Genomic DNA, 25,355 nt, shown 5'->3' with positions numbered 1-25,355 from the left:
AAGCATTACAAGACTGCTATACTCGCTAACCGTTAATTCCCCCCCCCCCAAGATTTGACATTGGGGACTTGTTAAATAGAACACACCTATTCGTTACTCTTCTGACACCAGGGCCAAGAACATTATCCCCATCCTTAAATGCCAGTAGGCAAGCCAAAATGGGCTCACCTGCTGAAACATTCTTCTGTACTAACAAAGAAAATTCCTGTAACTGGAAAATTAGCATATCAGGGTGACAGTTTCCAGCCCAGCTAGTCGTCAGAAAAAGAACTTTTAAAAAACCATACATAAAGTAAAAAATATAATGAACAGTGGTGGCGGATCTACACATACGTTTCTATAAATGGTTTCCAAATATCTAAACACTGACTACAAATGAGGAAAGCAGCTACGTTTATTATATTTGGTTTCACAAAATAAAACAATACCAAAGGGCGTCATTACGAACTCAGCTCCACAACTATATACACAGATACTGCCCGCCCTCCCCCGTTCTTCACATCTGGAGGGAAACAGCTGCCCAGTTTGCTCAAGGGTGGGGAGAATCTTGCTCTTAAGATTCCGACTGAGCAAAAAGAGGCCGGGGCGTTCTGCACTGTGCGTCAGGCACAGACCTGCTCTGCAAAGGGGTCCAGGAGAGAGCGTGGCCCAGGCTCCAGCTCCGGAAGGAGCCACATGGACGGCAGAGTCTCACTTGGTGATGGTGTTTCTGTGGAGGAAAGGAAAGGAAGCGGTCAGCACCGAAAAGGCCTGCGTGCCAAGCCAAGGGCACCTCTCCCCCAGGCCACGGAGCCCAGCAGAGCCAAGGAAAGGACAGACTGAGGGGAGCTTCTGAGGTTAAGAGGGACAATGTGGGAAGGGAGTGGGGGAGTGAACAGTCTGGAAACAGGAGGTGGGCGCAACACCAAAGGACAGCGGTTTGGACCTGAGCGATGATCTGGAAGGGGAACATCCGGGAGCTCCATGGAAGTCAAATGGTTTAGTCAGTATTGGCAAGAACTCCCTCCCCTCTTTTTTTGTACCCCTAGGGAGATATGGGGTAAGGAATGGGTTTCTACAATAAAGTTCTAGTTCTAAGTTTTGTGTGTATGTGTATGTGTGAAGTGCCGTCAAGTCGCAGCCGACTTATGGCGACCCCTTTTGGGGTTTTCATGGCAAGAGACGAACAGAGGTGGTTTGCCAGTGCCTTCCTCTGCACAGCAACCCTGGTATTCCTTGGTGGTCTCCCATACAAATGCTAACCAGGGCTGACCCTGCTTAGCTTCTGAGACCTGACGAGATCAGGCTAGCCTGGGCCATCCATCTAAGTTTTACCCCTCACTTATTTCCCACCCCACCGATGTCAGGAGCGTGGCTCAGCTCTTTGCCTCTGCGTCAGGCAGAGGCAAGAAAGAATTTCAGGAGGACAGACAAAATCCCCAATAGTGCGGGGGCAATTAAATGCCAGAACAAAACAAAGTAAAAGCTAAACAGAGGCAAAGAAACTGAAGCAAATCCACAGAGTCGCGGGCTGTTTTCAGCTATATGGAAGTAGCAAGTGGAGATTGGGGTGTCCTAAGTGCCAGGAAGTCCCAGTCCCCTCCCCTTCAGCTCTGCATCATTAACTTATTCAGTGAGCAGCCGTAAATGGTTGGCTCCCTGAGCCCTGCAGCTGGATCATGCAAGTAACAATGCAGGAATGCCTGGGGAGGGGCCGTGGCTCAGTGGTAGAGCCTCTGCTTGGCATGCAGAAGGTCCCAGGTTCAATCCCTGACATCTCCAGTTAAACGGGATTAGGCAAGTAGATGATGTGAAGGACCTCTGCCTGAGACCCTGGAGAGCCGCTGCCGGTCTGAGTGGACAATACTGACTTTGATGGACCAAGGGTCTGATTCAGTAAAAGGCAGCTTCGTGTGTTCATGTGTACGAGGTTGTCATATGGATGAGTACGAATGTAAAGCGCTTTGAACACGTAGTATTTGGATTGAGTTTCTGCTACGTATAACTTTGGTGTGGTGCAAGGAATGTGAGGCTGTATGAAGACAGGCTGGCTGTTCCAGCACAGGTTGGAGCCAGGTGTGTGTATGTGTACAGGAGTGGGGGGGAGAACACAGCTCTTTATTGACTTGTGAAAAGTCCAGCCTCACCCCCTGCAACCCCGCCCCCCACAGACACTGTTCAAGTCTGGACCTCGGAGTCCCCATTGACCTTGGAAGCCGGCCCTTCCTCACTGGGGTGTTAGGAGGATGAGACAAGGGAATGGAGAAAACCGTATGCAATACTCAGAGCTCCAGCGAGATCCTTCTGGGCCAAGCGAGTACAGCTGTTTCACAGCTGCCTTTCACAGAGAAGCTGCCTCAGTGCCTACTTCAGGCATGCCAGTGAAAGAGCACCCGAGTCAGCATGGCAGGAGGCCGTTGGCTGAGATGGGCGTCTCACCCAACAGCAGCTCCCATTTAGACCGCAAAGCCCCAGACATGCCCCCATGCCTGTCCTTACGCGTTCATGCTCTTGCCGCTGCCACTCAGTACAATGTAAGGCGTCTTCTGGGCCTTCTGCTTCTCCTGCAGCAAAGCCACGGTGCCCAGAGGGGTGTCGCTGGAGCTCATCTTCTTCAAGAGCTGGAGAGGGAACATAAGAACATCAGAAAGGCCGTGCTGGATCAGACCGAGGTCCATCAAGTCCAGCAACCAACCAGGTGCCTCTAGGAAGCCCTCAAACAAGCCCTTATCCTGCCTGTGTTCCCCAGCACCTAATATAATAGGCATGCTCCCCTGATCCAGGAGAGAATAGGAAGCAGGAGACAGCCAGGATCAGCACTGCTGCCCCCCCCCCCTCAACACTTGCCTTTACTTGATCCTTCACTCTAGCCAATGCCAGAGGAAACCCCGAGAGGAGGGATGGGGCTCTGGGTCTCCCCTCTACTTCCCAAGGGAAGATTGCCCCCCCCATTATCTCAGGGTTCCCACTCTCGTGTCTGCTCAACCCTCCTAACTAGGTGCTGCACAGGCCGAACTGGGCCGTGCCCTCTCTCCTTGGCTCACTCACCGCTTCCTCGTCCAGCTTCTTCATGCGCCGCTCCGTCTTCATCTTGCCAGAACCTTTGCCGTGGAACCGGTGGGAGAGCTGTCGGAACGCCTGGGATGAAAGCACAGCAGGAGCAGAAAGTGAGCAAGGCAGACAGGCTAGGTGCTAGGGCCAGGACATGGAGACGAGTCATCAGGTTACGTTAAAAAAATGCCCCCCCCCAACTCATGGATTTTGTTCAGGAAGATTTCAGCCCGACATTCTCCAGAGGGTAGCTGAGACAGTTGACATAAAATGAAACTACACACACAAAAATCTCAAGATAGCAACAACCATCCTCAGTATATTACAACAGGTTCCCACTAAAGAGAGCATTTTTAAAAAGTGTACAAGACACAGGACAAGAGGATACAAACCTGAATAAAGGCCGGGATGAATACTCATAAGCCAGTAATGAACATAACATAAGAACATAAGAAAGGCCCTGCTGGATCAGACCAAGGCCCATCAAGTCCAGCAGTCTGTTCACACAGTGGCCAAGTAGGTGCCTCTAGGAAGCCACAAACAAGACGACTGCAGCAGCACCATCCTGCCGGTGTTCCACCGCACCCAAAATAATAGGCATGCTCCTCTGATACTAGAGAGAATAGGCATGCAGCATGACTAGTATCCATTCTAACTAATAGCCATGAATACCCCTTTCCTCCATGAACATGTCCACTCCCCTCTTAAAGCCCTCCAAGCTGGCAGCCATCACTACATCCTGGGGCAGGGAGTTCCACAATTTAACTATGCGTTGTGTGAAAAAATACTTCCTTTTATCTGTTTTGAATCTCTCACCCTCCAGCTTCAGCAGATGACCCCGTGTTCTAGTATTATGGGAGAGGGAGAAAAACCTCTCCCTGTCCACTCTCTCCAAACCATGCATAATTGTATAGACCTCTATCATGTCTCCCCCTAGCCGCCTTCTTTCCAAGCTAAACAGCCCTAAGCGTCTTAACCGCTCCCCATAGGACAGTTGCTCTAGTCCCCTAATCATTTTGGTTGCTCTCCTCTGCACCTTCTCAAGCTCTGTAATATCCTTTTTTAGGTGTGGTGACCAGAACTGTACACAGTATATGGATGTGTGCCAGGTGAGCTTTGAACAGGGGAAGGCATTCCACTGCCAGGGCTTTACCAACAGGAAGGCCGCACCTCTAGCTGCTGCCTGCCCCATCTCTGTGGGCAAGGGCACCAGGAGGACAACTCGGGAGGAAGGCCTGAACTGGCAGGCTGGACAGTCAAGCAGGGTATTAAAAATGTATTTGTAACACAAGTTCATAAAAGAACTGGAGGGGGGCAAGCAACACAACCCAAGAGGCATTCCTTCCTCGAAAGAAAGAGAAGGGGTGGCTGCCTCTTCTACTGTGCATCAACTAAACACAAAAGAAAATGGGCTTTTTCCTTCAGAGCAGTTTTTGTCTCTCACGCAGTTTTAATCTACAGGTTGAGTATCCCTTATCCGAAAATCCAATACCCGAAATGATCCAAAATCCGAAACTTCTGGTGAGAGACACATCGTTGCTTTCTAATGGTTCCATGTACACAGACTTTGTTTCATGCACAAAATTATTTAAAATATTGTATAAAATTACCTTCAGGCTATGTGTATAAGGTGTATATAAAACATAAATGAATTTTGTGTTTCGACTTGGGTCCCATCCCCAAGATATCTCATTACGTATATGCAAATATTCCAAAATCCGAAATACTTCTGGCCCCAAGCTTTTTGGATAAGGGATACTCGTATTGAAGTATCTACTGTTCATATGGTTGTGTGTGTACCGTCAAGCCACAGCAGACTTATGGTGACCCCATAGGGTTTTCAAGGCAAGAAACATTTGGAGGTCGTTCTCCATTGCCTGGCCCTGCATGGGCTGAGAGTGTTCTGGGAGAACTGTGACTGGCCCAAGGTCACCCAGCAGGATTCATGCGGACGAGTGGGGAATCGAACATGGTTCTCCATATTAGAGTCTGCCCCTCTTAACCACTACACCACGCTAGCTCTTGTTTGTATGGTTAATCAAATACAATTCTCTCCCCAAAGCCCCCTATTCTCCTCTGGGAGGAAGATGTGCCACTAGACCCTCTAGACTTTGGGGCCACCCACTGGCAAGCCCCGCCTGTTACCTCCTTGGGTGTGAGCTTGCGTCCCGTCTCATCCACATATTCGATTTTGACATCAGGCTTGTAACCGTCCTTCTCCTTGAAGTCCTGGGTGAAGCCCCGATATTCTTCACGGCGACTGTATTTGTCATCAATGGCCCTGCAGGAGGAGAAGACACAGTGTTAACTGAGCAAGTACGGAAGGCTGCGGCATCTCACCACCTGGCAAGGAAGCCAGTACCTTGGAGAGAGCCTGAGTTCTCAATCTGAATGCAGCTCAATATTGGGGAGGTGGGGGAAGAGGAGAGCTGCTTGAATGGGGCTGAGAGTAGGGCTAACCCAAGGTCACCCAGCTGGCTTCATGTGCAGGAGTGGGGAAGCAAATCCAATTTGCCAGATTAGCATCTGCCGCTCATGTGGAGGAGTGGGGAATAAAATCCGGTCCTCCAGATCAGACTCCACTGCTCCAAACCACTGCTCTTAACTTCTACACCACACTGGAAGTGCAGAAGGACACCTATTTTGCGTGCATACAATCCCAGGCATCTCCAGCTAAAATAATCTCACATAGCAGGGCTGGGAAAGACAATGAGGGAGTGACTGGCAGCCAGACTCAACAGAGCAGGGTGACATGGACCAATGATCTGGCAGTACAAGCTATGAACTTAAGCCAGTGGCAGAACACTGGCCAATCAGGGCAGGTCAACACTGGGGGAGGCTGGCCAATTATCTGACTCTTATCTTCTTATGGCCCAATATATCCGGGCCCATGTCTCTTTCTGCCTCCAGGAATGCCAGGTTGCTCCTACCCCACCCACAGAGCCACTCACATCTTATCCTCGATGCAATAGACAGCAGACGGCAGCGACTTGTTGGGGGCTTTCACTCTGGCCACCTTCTGCACCGTCGTCTCCAACAAGCCTAGTTTTTTTGGGGGGGGGTGGGGGGGAGAGAAGGAAAGTAAGTACAGTTCTGGTCACCATACCTAAAAAAAGGTTTTTGATATCGTTTTAAGTTTTCTGTATTTATGCAAGGAAGTTTTGTAATGGCCTATAGCTAAACAAATCAAATACAACCTATCTAAAAAAGGATATTGCAGAGGTTGAGAAGGTGCAGAAAAAAGCAACCAAAATGATCAGGGGACTAGAGCAACTGCCCTATCAGGAGCAGTTAAAACGCTTAAGGCAGTTGAGGGAAGACATGATAGAGGTCTATAAAATTATGTATGGTATGGAGAGAGTGAACAGGGAGAAGCTTTTCTCTCTCTCATATAATACCAGAACGCGGGGTCATCTGCTGAAGCTGGGGGGTGAGAGATTCAAAACAGATAAAAGGAAGTATTTTTGGAGTTGTGGAACTCCCTGCCCCAGGATGTGGTGGTGGCTGCCAACCTGGAAGGCTTTAAGAGCGGAGTGGACATGTTCATGGAGGAGAGGGCTATTCATGGCTGCTGGTAAAAATGGATACTAGTCATGATGCATACCTATTCTCTCCAGGATTAGAGGAGCATGCCTATTATATTAGGTGCCATGGAATACAGTCAGGATAATGCTGCTGCAGTTGTGTTGTTTATGGGCTTCCCAGGGGCACCTGGTGGGTCACTGTGTGAACAGACTGCTGGACTTGATGGGCCTTGGTCTGATCCAGCATGACCATTCTTACGTTCCAATATGATCCTGTGCCCATGGCAGCCAGGGCAGTGGTATGAAAGACAAGCTCCCCCCACCCCATCCCAAGAAGAAAGACCTGGGCCAAATCAGAAGAACCCGCCAAGACACAACATCGCCAATCCTTACCTTTGTTTTGGCAGAGCATCAGGGCAGCTGCTAGGCCCCGGTTGACAATAGGCTCTTCATCCAAGATGGTGGTGGAAGATGCCGAGAACTACACACCACAGCGGAAGAGAGAGTATGCTCAGGATGCCACTTCCTGCTCTTGGCAAACTACAGCCCCCTCCCACGAGGAAGATGGGAAGAGGAACTCCTGCTGCAGCCATCATCTTAAGCCGCAATAGTCTCAAGAAGCCTCTATTTAGGCCACACACAAACACTCACGTCCTGCTGCTGCTTCTCCTCGTCCAAGTTGACCATGCTCCAGCCGATGTTCTCTTCACCGTCCGAGTCCGAGCCCCCGTTGGCTGACCGCTCATCGTCTCGCTCAAAGTCCTGAACGGTGGAAGGAGGAAGCAAGTTGTTCATGCCCCTGCCATGAACAGTTACCGATAAGCAGGATGTTCTCCCATCCACAGCTGCACTATGGGGAGGACGAGTAGCACTCGCCTACCTTAAGAGGTTGGTTTGTAAGGGTTATTACAGAAAGATAATATATGTGCAAGCGCTCACAGCGCCTGACAGTGCCACACAAGGGTTAAGCTTTATTACGGCTCGTACAATCTGCAGCCTGGGGCACACGCCCAGCAACGCCCTGTCCGCATGAAACACCGGAGCTTTGCTTGTGTTCAGATGCCACCCACCAGGAGGGGATTCATTCTCTTGGGAGCTCGCTCAGCCCTGCCAAGCCCCAGCCCAGCCCCCACGGGGAGACCTACCATCAGCTCCTCCTGATCTTCGCGGTTACCAGCCTGCCCGTAGGTGGGGATCTCGCCCAGCGTGCGGCAGAACTCGGAGGTGGCATTGAAGACGATGGCCCCCTTCTTCTCCAGCTCGTCGTCATCCTCCTGGTTCCGGCCAGTCTCCAGCTTCTTCACAATTTCTATGACCTGGTGGGGGTAAAAGGGGGTGGGGGTGGGGGAGAAGACGAGGTCAACAGCACGGAGACAAAGCTTCAGGATGGGGTCCCTCCGGCTCAGGAACTGAATAGTCAAGGCACTTCAGAAGACTGCAATGAGGTGTCCCCCACAAGGTGCCAACGAGGACAGACCTTTCACAGGTCCGTAAAGGTTATACCCTGTGGCCTGGTCAGTCCCCATCCCCCACCTTTTCGCCGCTGTCTTTCAGCTGTTGGATCTGTCTTAGCCTCCGCCCTTTCTCCAGCTGTTTCTGCAGTTCCAGTTCAGCCTCATCCTCCTCCAAGGCGGCGGGGGAATCTGGGCCCTTTAAGGCATCCTCTGGTGGAATGGGGGGGGGGGTAGAGAAAGAACGAGATCGATCAGTTGGCAGAACCCGGAGTCGGAAGGAGAGCACCAGCAGAGCATCTGGAATTTCCTCCTGGGAGATCAAACAAGGTGGGCCTGCAGAAGAAAAACTGTTGAAGACCCAGAAATGCTCCAACAAGGACAGATGCTCGATTCCTTTCTTTCTCCTCCACCCAGCAAAAAATCACAAAACTTCTGGGGAAAAGGAAATATATGCAGCACTTACTTTCCTTGCTACATCTAAACTTGCTAGGTTTTAAAAAATTCTGTTGCTGTGGGAACTACTTGATACAATTACACAGAGACCCCCTCAAGAAGCACTGAGGAAACACAGAGATCTGAATAAAACAAGTCTTTTTTCCAGTGCACCACTGGCTTTTATTTTTTCTAATATGTGAAATGACCACGAAACTTAACTGTTCAGGACAGTGCTCTTGTAGAGTAGAGCTGTGATGTAATGTACAGGCTGGATATTAGGAAAAATTTTTTTTACAGTAACAGTTGTTCAACAGTGGAATCAGCTACCTAGGGAGGTGGTGAGATCCCCCTCACTGGCAGTCTTTAAGCAGAGGCTGGACAAGCACTTGTCAGGGATGCTCTAGACTGATCCTGCACTGAGCAGGGGGTTGGACTAGATGGCCTATATGTCCTGTTCCAACTCTATGATTCTATGGATCAACTCAGGAAGGGACCATTACTGAGGATTACTGCGTTCCTTCTTCTAGTTCTGTAATCCCAGTCCCAGCGCATTATGCTGTCTTACTATAAATCTTTAATATTAGACTCCAATGTTATCATATTTTGTAGCCTGCTTCCTGGTTGACTGAGTTGCTTTGTTTCACCAGAAATCTTTGCTGTTAAGATTCAAATATTACCATTCAACTATTACCACATTTTGATTGACTGAAGAGTTCTGTCGTGTTTGTAATCCACTTTGAATTCCAGTGAGAAAGGTGGAGGATAAATGAAAGCAAATAAACAAATAAGCAGACTCACCATCGTCGCTGCTGATGTCCATCCTCTCCACCCGAAGGTCATCCGACGGGGGCGGCTGCTCCATGGCCCCATTTTCATCACATTCTGCATACCCCTCTTCATCTTCCTCCTCCTCCACAGCAGCAACCCTCCTCCCTCGGCCACGCATCCTAGGCAGAGCCACACAAAGGATCCATGAAGCACAGGATCGAGCAGCGAACCATCACTTGCCATGGCGTGCCGAACTTAGCAGGAGGTGAAAATGGGCTCCCTGGCATAGACTGGGGTGGGACATTTTGCCCATCCTGCTACCCCCACATCCCCGGGCAGAGAATCAGGAAAAGGACAGCCAAAGGTGGGGCATTCAGATTCCCTGGGGGCAAGCCTCTTCAAGGGCATCGCCTTCCTCAGCCAACAGCTTGGGCCATTTACCTGGAGCCAAAATCTCTCTCACTGGCCTTATTGCCCAGCGGCAGGAGATCGGCAGCCTTCACCAGCTTTTCCTTCTTGCGGATCTTCTTCACCCGCCGCTTGGTCTTCTTGAAGGTTACGTTCTACGGCAAGAAGCGGAAGCGTTAAGAACGTGCCGTGGACAATAGCGTAAAATTGTCAATGTTACTATCAATATTTTAAGTTTATCATAATTGTAATTAAGATAAACAATTTAGGGAAAATAAAGGCTAGAGAACAATTGCTTATATATCCATTTAATTGCAGAAGCAATGGTTGTGTAGAAGGAAAGAATAATATTGGATGATATAAAATGTATTAAAACCGTTCTATTGTATACTGGAGGAGGATCGTGTTGTGGATATGAAGTATGAAGAGTGTGATGTATGTGAAGTTGTTTTGTTTCATTAAAAATAATTTAATTTTTTTTAAAAGAACGTGTCGTGGACCACCCTGAATCTCCTCACAGGAGCACACCTTTTGCCAAAGGCCAGAGCGAAGGCTGACATAATACCTCAGTACACTCCCTTCCCTTTGCTATCTACTAGGACAGAGGTTCCCAAACTGTGCTCCATGGAGCACTTGGTGCTCCGTGAAGCATCTCCTAGTGCTCCGTGAGAAGGTTGGAAAGAAGAAGAGTTGGTTTTTATATGCCGACTTTCTCTACCACTTAAGGAAGAATCAAACCGGCTTACACACCCTGTGAGGTAGGTGGGGCTGAAAGCGGTCTAAGAGAGCTGAGAGTCGCCCAAGGTCACCCAGTTTGCTTCATATGCAGGAGTGGGAAACCAACCCAGTTCACCAGATTAGCGTCTGCCCCAAAAACACTACTCTCATTCGGTTGAGTATATAGGTGCTAAGTGAAAATTAGTGCTCCGTGACGAATTTGTCTCCTGAAAAGTGCTCCATGACTCAAAATGTTTGGGAACCTCTGCACTAGGACATTTCCCAGTAGCTTAAATAGCCCAGATTAGCCTGAGCTAGACAAGAGCTTGGAAGCTATGAAGGGTTGGTCATAGTTAGTACTTGGATGGGAGACCACCAAGGAAGTCCAGGTGGGCAATGGCAAAACACCTCTGTTCCTCTCTTGCCTTAAGTGGGCTGCGACTTGACGGCACTTAATTTTTATAGGGTACTTGCTTCCCTCTGATGGCTTCCCTTATGCATGTCCCTGAGCCCTTCAGAGGGGGAAGCGTCAGCACTTCACAAACCACGGGAGACCCACCCTCAGCCCTGCTGCTGGGGGCCCAGTGTTTTCCTGCTACTCTGCCCCCTCCAGCTACAGGGTGAAAGTTCCTGCTTCCCACATGGGGATCCTGGCTCCAGCATCCAGACGTCTGCTTCTGGGACCAGGAGAAATCCACCGCCTTGAGACTGGCTGAAACCAAACCATGGGTGTGAGCCTCCAACAACTCAAAGCTAAAGATAGTCCCCTGTACAAGCACCCTTAGCCCTGCTGTTGGGGGCACAGCATTTCCCATGGGGTGACGTCACTGACCCATGGGGTGACATGGCATCACGACATTTACTAGGAAGACTACGTTTACAGGGTGGTTTGCCATTGCCTTCCCCAGTCATCTACACTTTACCCGCCCTGCCCCCCCCCCGCAAACTGGGTACTCATTTTATTGACCTCAGAAGGATGGAAGGCTGAGTCAACTTTGAGTCGGCTACCTGAACCAGACTTCTGTTGTGATCAAACTCAGGTCATGAGCAGAGCTTTTGACTGCAGCTTACCACTGCACCATGGGGTTCCAACCAATGGCTTAGGAGGCTACAAACATACAAGGCCAGCCAAATGGCCACTCAGAGCCGCTCTCCTTCCTCTTTGGTCAGTGCTCCAGTCCTCCAGGCGCAGCAGCCTCTGCAGGCAGATCAACACCCAGGCACACTCATTTCAGGTTCTGGTGCTGGGTTCTGGTTGTGAACAATGGTTGGCCAATTCAGCCATCGTACTCAATTATTAAGCTTCCTGAACCATGGTTGAGGGCCAGGGTGCTGTAGTGGTCAGAGTGTTGGATTAGGATCTCAGAGACCCAGGGTCAAATCCCCACTCTGCCATGGAAGCTCACTGGGTAACCTTGGGCACTCTCACCCTAACCTCCCTCACAGGGTTGTTGTGTAGATAAAATTGGAGGACACTATAAGCTGCTTTGGGTCCCCAACAGGGCAAAAGGCAAGGTATAACTGAAGTAGATCATGAGAGGGAGAGGCAGGAAGGGATGAGTCAGTGCTTGGCTTTTGTGGCCCTTTCTTACATGCCCAGGGAAATGCTGATCACCACTTTGGAGCCAGGAAGGAATTTTCCTCCAGGCCAGATTGGCCCAGGGATCCTGGAGGTTTTTTGCCTGACTGTGGACATAAAGCAGGGGTCACTGGGGGAGTGTGGGGGTAGTTGTGAATTTCTTGTGTTGTGTAGGGGGTTGGACTAGATGACCTTGGAGGTCCCTTCCAGCTCTATGTTTCTAAATTAAATAAATTGTGGGTGCAAAGTCTCAATGATGCTTAAGAATCAAGGACCAAAATGTCCAAGGTGGCACAGAGCCACCAAAGAGAGTAGCACGCCACAACTTGGGAGAAGGAATGTTGCTCCCCTACCATCTCTTCTGGGGTGAAGTACTCCGATGCCAGGATGATATTGGGCATGTCCAGGGTCTGAGCTTGATCGCGCAGGCTGTCCCGGATCTGCTGCAGCTCCCGCTCCCGCGACCCGTCGGCCATACCCACGGAGTCCAGCTTGAAGGACTTCTTCTTCTCCCCTTCGATTTCCTCGTCGTACTTGGACAGGATGTTCTTGTGCTTGTACTGGAGTAGGAGCCGGGGTGGGGGGGAGGAAGAATGATCACAAACAGATTGGCTGAAGATCAAGGGAGGCAGGATGGAGGACAAAACAGCTGAGGACATGCTGCCAGCATGGGGAAAGTCTTAGTATAGGGCTACGCTCCGAGAAGAGCGCTGTCCCGCAATGGAGAAGTCCTATCCCCCTATTCCCAGATATGGGGGAGAGGGCTGTAGTCAGGAGGGGAAATGCACTTGGTATAGGCTCAGAGCAACTCTACTGCTACATCATGGGTTGGATTCTGGGGATCTGTTCCGCTAACAGTGGCAGCCCCTTTCATCCCCTTATTTCATGATGGATAGCCGCCATGTTAGATTCCTTTGAAATGTGGTGTTGGAGGAGAGTGTTACGGATACCGTGGACTGCCAAAAAAACAAATCAGTGGAGTTCTAGATCAAATCAAGCCTGAACTGACCCTAGAAGCTAAAATGACTTAACGGAGGCCGTCGTATTTTGGTCACATTATGAGAAGACAAGAAAAGACAATCATGCTAGAAAAAGTTGAAGGCAGCAGGAAAAGAGGAAGACCCAACGAGAGATGGATTGACTCTATAAAGGAAGCCACGGCCCTCAATTTGCAAGACCTGAGCAAGGCTGTTAAAGATAGGACGTTTTGGAGGACCCTGATTCATAGGTCGCCAAGAGTCAAAAGCGACTTGACGGCACTTAACACACACACACAGCCGTGTTAGTCTGTCAATAGCAGCAGAAAAGAGTAAAAGTCCAGTAGCACCTTAAAGACTAACAAAATTTCTGGCAGGCTGTGAGCTTTCATGAGCCACAGCTCACTTCTTCAGATACAGCTAGAATGTGAGTCCATCTATCCTTAAGCAGAGAACAGTGAATTAGACACACAATGGCACAGTAAATACCAAAAGCAAGTAAATGACAATAGCAGGCGTGATTGGATTAGGTGTGATATGCAGAGGGGTAGTAGGCATAGAGAAACTATGCATTCTCCTGGACTGAATAGAGATCTGGGATTCCTGTCTCATTACCAATGCTAATTTCTTAGCTAATTGTAAGGCAGCTTACAATTAAAAACACAAGCAGCATCTCCTTATGGAAGAGGCTCTTGTGTCTGGGGAAAATGCTGCCAGTAGCCAAAAAGATCCACAGGATCCAATCATCTGTGTTAAGCCAGCAGTTCTCCCAGTGTGAAGGAAGCTTCTCGCCCTCCCTGCCTCTGCTGGACCAGTTAACTTCAGAATTCGGCTGTGAGCAGACAAACGTTCTGCCTATACATGGATGCCCCACAGCATCCAGCCCCTGCTCCCCTAGTACTTCCTCCCCACGCACCAGAAGGAAACTTTGATAGCTGACGGCTGGTAAGCAGCCAACCATATGCGGTGCTATTCTGAGAAGTTCACCTCCTGCTGGGAAAATCTACAGAGGCACTCTAAACCGCCTTCAAACACGAGAGCCTCAGAAGATTCCTTACTATCACCATGTCGTCCACGCTCTCCTCCTCCTCGTAGGGCTTGTAATCCGGCTTCTTCTTGCGCAGCTCCACGTTTTTCTTCGCTTTCTCCTTGTCCACTATGTTGACGTTCACCAGGACGTCACCCCCTTCCTCCTCCAGGACACCTAGGGAGGGAGATGGCACCCACAGTCAGCCCGAGGTGAGAAATCTCACAACACCTCTTCCTTTAAATAGCATTTGAGTACACCATGCTGGCTCTCCCGTGGAGGAACAGAGTGGGAGAACAAGGTCAGTCCCCATCCCACCTTTGTCTTTGAGCGTCAAGACGACCGTCTCCCCTTCCTGGAAGGAATCGATGGTGTGCTCCACCGTCAGGCCTTTCAAGTCTCGCGAACTGTAGCTGACCTGCTGAGAACAGCATTAAGAGGGAATCAGAAACAGAACAGACGGTTCACGCGCATCCTGCCTGCCTCCGGCCTACGCGGAAAGTCTACGCTGAGCATTTGCTTTTCTAACATTATTGTTCCTGGGATAAGAGATTAAAAAAACTATGGACTGTGGGGTAAAGCGAGGAGTGCCAAGTTGGGAAGCTGGAACAACTCATTGTCAATGGAAGCCCCAGTCTTCTTGGGATTATACTGTGAATTGCATTGCAGTTATTTTAGTAAGCTGCTCTAAGTGTTTTTTTGGAAAAGCAGGGTGTAAATGTAACACCAATAACAAGATTTGGGGTGAGTAAGTACAGCTATGGGAGAAGGATTGTGCCTCACGAGGTCCAGACCAGGATCTGGAAAGCTGCAGCAATTCCCCTTTCAAGCTGTACTGGCAAACTCACAGAAGGGCTCCTTCCCATTCAAAGACGGCCCTGAAAACCACACTGCAAACCACTCCCTTGGCCTTGACTTGGATGGCCCAGGCTAGCCTGATCTCGTCAGATCTCAGAAGCTAAGCAGGGTCTGCCCTGGTTATTTCGAACACTGAGTTCCTGACTTCCTGCTTATTAAGACCTCGGGGCGGCCGACAGCCATTAAAGAAGGCTTTGATTGGGAAGCCCTGCCAACTCCCCCCAATACAAACAAAGCAGAACCCGCCCCTCTTCCGGGAATGCAACTGCTAGCACCCCCACTCCTGCACCGAATCCTCAAGCAAGGCCTCACTTGGGAGATGTCGGCAAGGAAGTTCAGTGGCCTGTCACTGCAGCTCCCTTAGTCCGGCTATCGACATCCCCGGCCGAGACAGTCCCCCCCCACCCTGCACTTAATGGCAACACAAAAGCAGCAAAGAGCAGCTCACGCTGTTGCTCCAGCGGCCTCCGCTCTCACCTTCTTGTTTTGCCCAAACTCCTCCTCCACGAGGCTGCTGATGCCAAACTCCTGGTCCATCTCCTCCAACAGCTTGGCCTGAGAGAGGGGGAGAAGCAGCACAGGCTTGTCATGGTTCAACAAGATACACAGAGAAACAAACGACAGAGTGAAGGAGAGGAGAGGAGGGAGGAGCCGGCACTGGAATGGGGCTTCTAAGGCCACCTAGTCAACTTCCTGCGTAATGTAGGAAAGCCAAACGAAGTGCACACCTATAAGTGTCCAGCGTTTGCTTGGAGACCTCCCAGAGAAGGAAAGCATCCCGTCACCTTGGCTAACTGGCCGCATTCTTGAATGGCTCTTGCTGGTACAATGTTTCTTCTAATCTTCCACTGAGAGCCATGACCGTTTGCATACTTCCTCCACCTCAACCTTTGAGGAAGCACACCCGGGCCTGCATCTGACCATCTGTGCACAAAAGACACATGGAATTCTCCAGCATTCCTCTTTTGGGGGGCAGCCCCTTCAGACCCCTGGAAGGATGATTCCTGGAGCTGCAGGATGGTGCAGAGGAACAGCCATGGTGGGTCAGCAAGCTGCAGGGGGGAGGGTTGAAGCTGCAGCCCAGCTTCCTCAATGGAAGGCATGGGAGGGGTTTTACCCGCCCCCCTGTCTGAAACAGCTCCTCCTTCATGCGGATCCCACAACTCCCAAGAACAATCTTTCTGGGGATGGGAAGGGGCTGTGGGAACGGAGAGGAATGCTGGAAAACCAGCACTGTGCACAGGCATAAAGCAGGCCCCAAAACGGCACAGGCCGTCTGTCCCTTCCTTGCAGTCCTCCCGAGATGTGTTTAGAACACTTTTATAAACTTCACCTTTCCCTTGGTAGCTGATGGAGTAACTGCAGGTCTGATTTACTGCGTTATTCTTTAAATACTTGAATTTTTGTCATGATCTGTTTTTATACCATCGCACACCGCTTTGACTGTTTTCTGGACAAAGCAACATACACATTTAAAAATAAAACGAAGACACAGCCTTGCTTTCAGGCTCCCTGCCTAGCAGGAGAAGAAACCACAATACCGACCCTCTTCTCCGCCATCTCCTTCTCCAGCTGCAGCTTTCGGCTTCTCTCGATCCAGGCGGCTGTGTCGTCCAGCCAGGGGTCATCTTCACCAAGTGACTTGATCTTCCTGGGAGCAGGAGAGCAGAGGTGGTTATGACAAGCCCTACTGCTACTGCAGAGATGGTCGATCACCTGCACCCCCAACCCCAAATCACACTCCCCGCAGAATGCAACATTACAGAGCCACTTCCCTCCACGTCACCCCTTGGAGTAAACAAGAAGAACAGTTGGTGTTTATATGCTGACTTTCTCTACCACTTAAGGGAGACTCAAACCGGCTTACAATCTCCTTCCCTTCCCCTCCCCACAACAGACACCTGGTGAGGTAGGTGGGGCTGAGAGAGCTGTGACTGGCCCAAGGTCACCCAGCTGGCTTCATGTGGAGGAGTGGGGAAACCAACCCAGTTCCCCAGATTAGCCTCCGCCGCTCATGTGGAGGAGTGGGGAATCAAACCCGCTTCTCCAGATCAGAATCCACCGCTCCAAACCACCGCTCTTAACCACTACACCACACTACATAAGGCTGAGGATGAACAGAGCAGAAACATCAAAGCTATTTGGACCCAAACTGATGGTAAAAAGCAAAACATTGGGTGGTGAAAAGTTGAGTAAAAAAAAGGGGGCACCGAAAATATAAGAGATTGAAACCCTCTAAACAAAGCAATACGTTTCACACAGAACAGAAGTCCACCCAGCTTAGATTTAAGTAGACGTTGGATCCTGTGGTGTCATTCCACTAACAGTAGCATTTGCCCTCCTGTGTCAGGGGAAAGCTCCTCATCCCAGGCACAAGAGCCACCATGAGCAGAGCGATCCAACTCAAGAGTGTTTATGAATATTCAAAAGGCTTCACAAGAATTCTCTCTCAACATTACAGCAGGTCATACCTCAGACAGCTTCTCTTGCCTTAAGACAGTTTTTTGTTTGTTTTTTTCGCATTACTTTCCAGTTCTGGAATCCTAGTCCCGTGGCATTGTTCAGCTGTCTGATCGAATTGTTTTTTGCACTTTGCAATCTACCTTGAGTCTCAGTGAGAAAGGCGGGCTATCAATGAAACTAATCACAATAATAATGGTTCATTGGACGCTGTACGGGTGCATTGCTTTTGTTCTATAACCCGCCTTGAGTCTCTGTGACCAAGGCAGGCTTTAAAAGTGAATAAGATAAAAATTATTATCCCCACATTGCAGATCGGAAAGTTGAGGACCAGAGAAAACAGCTTGCCTGAGGCCATCTTGGGAGTTCCCAGCAGAGGCAAGATTTAAACGAGGGACTTTCGTAGCTCGTGCCTTAGCCATTACGCAACTCCAGCTCTCTCTCATTAAGGCTACAGCAGGAAACCAGCCAAGATAGACAGAGCTGCCAGCACGTCAAAACAGGAAGTCCTGCTATCATAGCTGAACTCCATCTTGAACCTGCCCTACTGACACAAAGAGATTCCTCTTGCCAGTGGTAGCAGAGCCCCAGGGGCAGGCTCAGGCAAAACAGCTGGAAACGGTACCCGAGTTTCTGGTTGAGGAGCCTCTTCTCCTTGGCAGCCGCAAGCTTCTCCCGGATCTCCTCACGCTGCTTAAGCACTATCGGGTTGATGACCTCGGCCGCCACAGGATCTTCCTTGCTGCCTGTTTCTGTGGTTGGGGAGGAGGAGGAAAGGTTTGGGTTACTGTGGAGGCTAAAAGAGGAAGAATACAGATGCCGTGGGAGAGGGGTAGATGCTGGACTGAGCAGGCTGAGAGGTGAGGTTTGAGAGGGGCTGTGGCTCAGTGGTAGAGCATCTGCTTGGCATGCAGAAGGTCCCAGGTTCAGTCCCTGGCATCTCCAGTTCAAGGGACTAGGCAAGTAGGTGATCTGAAAGACCTCAGCCTGAGACCCTGGAGAGCTGCTGCTGGTCTGAATAGACAATACTGACTTTGGTGGAGCAAAGGTCTGATTCAGTATAAGGCAGCTTCATGTGTTCATGCGTGAGGTTGAACACAGAGGCATCAATCACCAGGTCACTACTGTTGTATCTAACTCATATGCTATGGCCCGTCCTCAGAATGCCTGCTCTGCATGCAGAAGGTTCAATTCCCAACCTCTGCAATTACACGAGCCTAAGGCAAGGGGGCTAGGAAAGCACCTCCGTGTCAGACGCCTTGGGGAACGGCCACCCATCAGAGTACTCATGGCCTGATATCATTTGGCTCTACGATGACAATGCATTCAGGTGGCAGAGTCCAGGCATGCTGAAAGGAGAGGGCGCTCAGAACTAAGGCCCAAGGCCAGATTTCTTGCAGCAATTAAAGTGAGTTCTGCTTCCGCACAAGAACCTGCCAGGAAACTGCAAGGAATTCCCTGGCATGAGGCTATTCGACACAGAATGCCACCATTGGGCCACGTCTGCACAAAATGCAGACATGGACACAAGAACACGGCTTTGACCCGAGAATACTAAGCCCTGATGACCTGGCTCTCCATTGAGGTAGTTAACCTGTGTCTGGGCTGCATCATTTCAAATGGGTTCACATGACTGAGTTCCTCATCCATACCAAAACAAACAAAAAACAAATAAACAAATCCTGCACACAGAAAGCCAGCACTTCAGAGACAAGGCTCAGCTAGACTTCTCCGTTTCCTGATCTCTCTTCTACATACAGGATTTTTTAAAAAATCAAGCATTCCACTGCTATGTGATGATGATCACTGATTTAGCTGGAATCACAGGGGTGGTGGTGGACAAATTTATGGAGGACCAGTTAATTGATCAGCCATGATAGCTGAACTTCGGGTTCAGAGGCAAAAGGCCTTCAACTAACTGGGCTGGGAAGTAGAAGGCAGGCAAGGGTCGTTGCCAGCAGGCCCCGCTTGTAGCATCAGTCTGACTGCCATAGGTGATGGAACAAAGAGAAATCAAAAAGGGCAGCACCAGTAACAGGGGATAAAAATAAGGAAGACCAGCTTGCTACAGAATTTATGCTCGTTTGAAGGACTACTGTAATAACTAGATTCCCCAGAAGAAGCCTCTTTGGCGAAACACGTTGTGAAATTCTATTCTGAGTAATAATTTTTAAAAATCTATTTTGCACCATTGGCCTCAGCCTTATTTTTATCTGCTGGACTAGATGGACCATTAGTCTGATCTGATACGACTACTCTTACGATCTGTCTTCTTACGCTGAGACCAACCAGTGGTCCACCTAGCTCAGTGGTTCCCAAAGTGGGGGCGGTGGGATTACCTAGGGGGTCACTAAGAGGCAAGGGGGCAGCAGGCGGGTGCTGGAGGTGGGCCCATTCAACTGTGTTGTTGGATGGGGTAGGGGGTGCTGGGGTTGAGTTTGTGGAACCAAGGGGGCGGTAGCCTGAAAAGTTTGGGAACCATTGACCTAGCTCCATACTGTCCGCCCTGACAGGCAGCGTCTCTCTTCAGCCTCAGAGAAAGGAAAGTCTTTTCTTCGCAGGCATCTGCTACCAAGGATCTTTTGGATGAGAGATGCCAGGGTGTGAACCTCCTGCCACAAATGATGTGCTTTCTTACTGATCCATGACATGAGTCCCCTAACTTGAGGTCTGAAGTGGTACAGCCCCGTCATATCTGTCAACTCAGTGGAACGAGCCCCCCAACGAGCCACCGGAGCCACCAAAGAACAGCCCCTGCCCCACAAGCCTTGGAAACCACCCTTTCACATTGATTTGCTTTTGGGGAAGCCCATCTCACAACTTAGCTAGGGAGACGGGCAGACTGAAAAAACCTGGCCACCCCTCCGATGCTACCCAACTAACTGCTCCCCCAGCCAAGCCAAGCATGCACAAGCCTTTAAGCGTAGGTGGGCTAATGCCAAGCTTTAACCAGGAGCTCATAACCACTCTCTCTCTTGTCTAGGCTGCATTTCAGTTGAGGCAATATGTAGGTTGTCTTAAAAACTGCCAGAGGAAGTGGGAATCCCAGGAGACATGGTGGCAGAGAAAGCCCAAAGAATCTCCTCCCACTGGCATCTCAGAGGCTATCTGATCAAGGAGCATAAAGAGTTCGCACGGGCATCTGACTTACCCTTTCTGATAACATTTACCTCCAGAGGCTTCAGCCCGAGTTTAGCCCGGAGTTTGCTGTGGAGAGAAAAAGGACACGTTTATCTGATGTGGCAGAGGGATTGATTAAGGCTATGGGGTGGGCAAATCCACTGAATTTGAAGCAGACATTCTAAACAGATTTTCCAGGAAAAATTTAATATAGGAATAAAATAACATAACTAAGGGAGGGTGGGGGTAAAAGATACATGCTAGAGGTTTATAAAATTATGGGCATTGTGTAAAAAAGTGGAGATAAATTACTTCCTCCCCTCTCTCATAATACTAAAAATTGGGGGTCACCAATTGAAATAGATGAGCAGCAGATTCTGGAGAGACCAAAAAAAAGTGCCTAATAATGTATGGAATTCATTGACACGAGATACAGGTCGGTGCTTTTGGTTCAGATAGTTTTAAAGGGGGAATTAGACAGATCCATGGAGGAGGTCTAAGAATAAGCATGACAGGCCAAATGGAACTCCCATGTTCCAAAACAGTCAGTTCCTATGAGGCAAAAAGCACAAGAACACCATTTCCTTCATATCCAGTTTTATATTCTGCATCTGCCTGGCCACTGTTGGTAACAGGATGTTGGACTAGATGGACCATTGGTCTGATCCAGCAGGGCCATTCTAATATAAGTCACAAGGCAGACCTTGTTACTCTGCACTCCTATATGCGAGAAGAAATATCCTCCTTCCCGGGGATCATTGCAAAGTCCACTGCCTGGCTGTTTCAGCTCACTTTTAGACAGAATCAGACATGCTAAAAGCCCACTGAATGGCCTGGGAGCAACAGAAGCCATGGCATTGCTGAAGCTGATCAAATTGGCCTGATCAAATCCTGGGATGGGAGACTATGGGGAGTGGGGAAATGACAGAGAAATGGAGAATGGCATACAAGCATAATATATACTCTTTTTTTTAAGCCTATTGATTTCACAGGGCTTAAGTGTGTCTCAGTCTTTATGGAAGGAGGCTCAATATAAGCATCAGCAAGAAGTATTTTCAAAACTGCAGGGGGGGAAATTCTACCACTCACTTTGTCTCCTCGATGCTGAGGGAAGAACCATCTCCTGAGCTGGACTTTGTGACAGTAGCTGTTTGGGGACAAGGAGACGTTTGTTAGTTAATGCAAACATTTATTTATTTACCGTACGTTATTTATTGTCCGCCTTTCTCACTGGGACTCAAGGCGGGTTAGACAGAGTGATTCAATACCATCAACAGGATGGGATATCCAGTAAGAACTGAAATAGGATTTGGGCTGTAGAACCAACCAGAAATATAAAAACAGAACTGAAGCATAAACAAACTGTTAGCAGGACATTTTAAAAGAAGCAAAATTACATAGTAGGATCCCAGTTTCAGTAAGATAAACACAGTAGCACAGACTACAGTCCCTAATAATTTAACCAAGTAACTTTGTGAATCGTTTTATTCAGTGCTACCCTATTATCTATGTAGAAAAACCCTCTTGGATAATTCAGTTTTGCCTAGTTCGCAGAGGTCCAGGAGAGTGGGAGCCTTCTTGATCTCCTCAGACAGACCATTCCACAAGGTGGGGGCCACAACAGAGAAGGCAGATGTACAGACAGTTCTTATTTTGCTCAGAGGCATACGAATAAGCATTCTTAGGATCACATGGCATGACCATCAGCTGATAGGGCAAATATTCCACAAAGCCAAACATGACACTTTGAGGGGTGGCAGCTAACCTTTTTTATTTCATTACAGCATTGCTTGTTAGCAGGATTGAGGGCTGCTTGCCCCAGAGTCTGGCAGCAGTCAGGAGCCAGCCTTGCAGCCACAGCAAAGCTTCTCCTCCTGGCCACCTGCTACAACAGCAAGGCATCTGCAAACAAGGAAGAATCGGCCTGCCAAACACAACTGAATTTCAAAACTGCCTTTTAAAAAAAAATCACTGGTATTACCTTGCTTTCTTTTTATTATTTTTAAATTTTGTAACATGTAGGCTGATCCCAGAGTGCCAAAAAAAGAAAGTGAGCTGTGGCTCACGAAAGCTCATACCCTGCCAGAAAATATTTCTGTTAGACTTTAAGGTGCTACTGGACTCTTGCTCTTTTCTACTACTGCAGACAGATTAACACGGCTACCCACTATGAATGATTGGTGTTGAGAGCAAAGTACAGATCAAGGGCTTACTTGGTCCCAGTAGTGGAGAACCGTAAAAAATTTTCGCCCCCTCCAAATTATCTCCACACCTTAGAACACCCTAAACACTGGAGAGCCTTCACCTTAGCACGTTTTAATGCCCTTCCATCAGCTCTTCTTGATGGGAGGTATGCCAGCCTCCCTTACGAATTCCGCCTCTGTCCATGCCAATCTGGAATGGTGGAAACGGTTGAACATGTGCTATTACACTGCCCATTTTATCAAGATATACGCAAAACGCTCATTGATCCAATTTTGTCTAGCTTCCCAGATAGAGACAGAGTTCGCTATACCGCTTTATTATTAGATGATTCTGTTAAAAGATATTACCTATCCGGTTGCGAGATTCTGTGCTAGGGCATGCGCAACAAGGCAGAAGAAGCTGTTAAAATGACTTTTACGTCAAACAGACTATTTTACCAAGATTGGTTCTCGTAGGTTATCCGGGCTGTGTAACCGCGGTCTTGGTATTACACAGCCCGGATAACCTACGAGAACCAATGAACTCTGACCGTGAAAGCCTTCGACAATATTTTACCAAGAGCTGTTGCAACTGAATTTACGATCTGTTGGGCGAACATCAGACATTTTGTTTTAATTATTACGACATCTCTTTTTGGAAAAACTGGTCTTTGACCATAATAAACAGATGATGACGACGACGATGAGAGCAATGTAGAGCGATGTAGGCCACCCTGAGCTGCTTCCGCAGGAAGGCCAGCACACAAATACAGAAGCAAGCTTCATTTGCTTGCACTCTGGACATCCTCAGGCACAGATTGATTACCAACCCTTGTACTGGGGTTTAAAAAAAAAACAAAAAAAACAGGTCCTGGGCGGCACAGAAAGGGATCGCTCTACCCCTTCTCCATTTTTCTCCCTCCCTCCCCTTACCTGGCCCTGACCTGGATGGCCCAGGCTAGCCTGATCTCGTCAGATCTCAGAAGCTAAGCAGGGTCAGCCCTGGTTAGTATTTGGATGGGAGACCACCAAGGAAGTCCAGGGTTGCTGGGCAGAGGAAGGCACTGGCAAAAACCACCTCTGTTAGTCTCTTGCCATGAAAACCCCAAAAGGGGTCACCATAAGTCGGCTGAGACTTGAAGGCACTTCACACACACCCCTTACCTGAGTTCTGACTGCCTTCATAGGCGTCCTCGCGCTTCTCCCTCTTGACTCGCCTCCCCGCCTCGGCCGCTCCTTCCTGGCCCCCCGCGGCAGCGCTGCTACCGGGGCCCCCTCGACTCGCCCGAGACGACGACGACTCCTCCGCGCCGCCCCGGCGGCTGCTCCGCTCGCCCCGGCTGCGGCTGCGCTTGCTCCGCCGCTCCCTCCCGCTCTCGCCGCTACTCCGGTGCTTGTGCTTCTTGTGCTCGCGGTGGCGGGAGGAGGACGACGACGTGGCGCCGGCGGCGCCGCCCCCACTGGAGGACGGGGGCTGCGGGGGGGCCGCGGGCGGCTCTTCGGCGGCCTCGGCCCGCTCCCGGTGCCGCTTGGAGGAACCCATAGCGGCCGGCCGCAGCAACGGGGGCCAAGAAAATGGCGACCCAACCCGACGAAGCTAGGGACGAAGTCAGCGGCACTTCCTGGTTACCGCGCCTTCACTTCCGGGTCAAGCGCGGCACCTCCGGTCCAGTTATAAAAGAGGTCCACGGGAACCTTTGGTGGGGGATAAGTGAGTTCCGCCTTCTGAATAGCGGTGGAGGAAGATCATATATTAATTTTTGTTATTGTTGAAACGATTATATACCTGAAACAATCAAAGAAAAGGTAGAGCGTAAAAGTGCAGGGATTTTAATTTCTTTTTAAGTAGTTCATAATAAGGGGGGTGTTGGAAGAAAAGCACCCTTAGCCTACTTATTAAATTATAGCTGTTGAAAAGCAGAAACGTAGAAAATTGGGATTTATCCACCTGTCTAATATTGCCTTCAACAGTCCCCTAGACAAAATTTTGTTTATATTAGGAAAGGTAGGGGGAAACAGATGAGTATATTTGTTACATTTATTTTTTAAAAGGTTTTCCCCCTGCTTTGCTAAGAAACATTTTTTCATATTTTTCTTTCTTCCTTCCCTTCCCCTTTGTTGTATTATTTCTTAGTAAGTAACTGATTAGATTATGGTGTTAATGGCATTTGAGGTTTCACCAATGTAGTTATGATGTAAACACAACTTGTCTTTGAATTTTAGAAGTCCTGCTCACAGTCACATTTTCTGTTTAAAGTGTGTGTGTTTTTTTGTCCTGGCTATTGAAGGAAAATTTGGATGAGGGAATAAATGGCAATGATGTGTACTTTCCAAATGAGGAATCATAGATACTGGATTTATCTAGTATGCTTTTCTCCCACCATTCCTCCAATAAGCTTGATGGAGTTATAATTAATCAGGGTTCCATTCTCTGAGTGGGTAGCGGCAGAATACATTTTGTCTCTAGCAGATGTCTTTGTAAATGCATGTGCATGCACATTAAGGTACTGCACAATGCATAGGATTGCCAGGCCCCTCTTTGCCACTGACGGGAGGTTTTTGGGGCAGAGCCTGAGTAGGACAGGGTTTGGGGAGGGACTTCAGTGCCATAGAGTCCAATTGTCAAAGCGGCCATTTTCTCCAGGTGAACTGATCTCTATCGGCTGGAGATAGTAGTAATAGCAGGAGATCTCCAGCTAGTACCTGGAGGTTGGCAACCCTAACAATGCACAGCATGCTATGTTACATAGTGCAGCTGTTGAGATATAGTAGATATAGCTGTAGATAAATAACATATTGTAAGACAATTATGTTT

General features: G+C 49.1%; 1 protein-coding gene across 1 annotated transcript; it reads right to left on the bottom strand.

The window, feature by feature from the left end:
* Positions 1 to 676: 676 nt before the first annotated feature.
* Positions 677 to 24,083, bottom strand: SART1 (spliceosome associated factor 1, recruiter of U4/U6.U5 tri-snRNP). The gene is made up of 21 exons (XM_056853452.1): positions 23,833 to 24,083; positions 23,705 to 23,802; positions 21,447 to 21,504; positions 20,389 to 20,444; positions 17,863 to 17,989; positions 16,323 to 16,428; positions 15,255 to 15,332; positions 14,238 to 14,337; positions 13,951 to 14,096; positions 12,269 to 12,475; positions 9,653 to 9,774; positions 9,242 to 9,390; positions 8,088 to 8,218; positions 7,700 to 7,870; positions 7,206 to 7,316; positions 6,948 to 7,035; positions 5,982 to 6,072; positions 5,176 to 5,311; positions 3,028 to 3,117; positions 2,479 to 2,600; positions 677 to 709 (listed from the first exon to the last, which is right to left on the bottom strand). The coding sequence occupies exons 1-21, from the start codon at positions 24,081 to 24,083 to the stop codon at positions 691 to 693; spliced, it is 2,457 nt and encodes an 818-aa protein (XP_056709430.1). The 3' UTR covers positions 677 to 690.
* Positions 24,084 to 25,355: the final 1,272 nt, after the last annotated feature.

This window comes from Euleptes europaea, chromosome 7 (assembly GCF_029931775.1).
Source record: "Euleptes europaea isolate rEulEur1 chromosome 7, rEulEur1.hap1, whole genome shotgun sequence".
Lineage (NCBI taxonomy): Eukaryota > Metazoa > Chordata > Lepidosauria > Squamata > Sphaerodactylidae > Euleptes > Euleptes europaea.
Note: the sequence above shows the minus strand (reverse complement) of the source record. Positions and strands in the feature narration are given on the sequence as shown.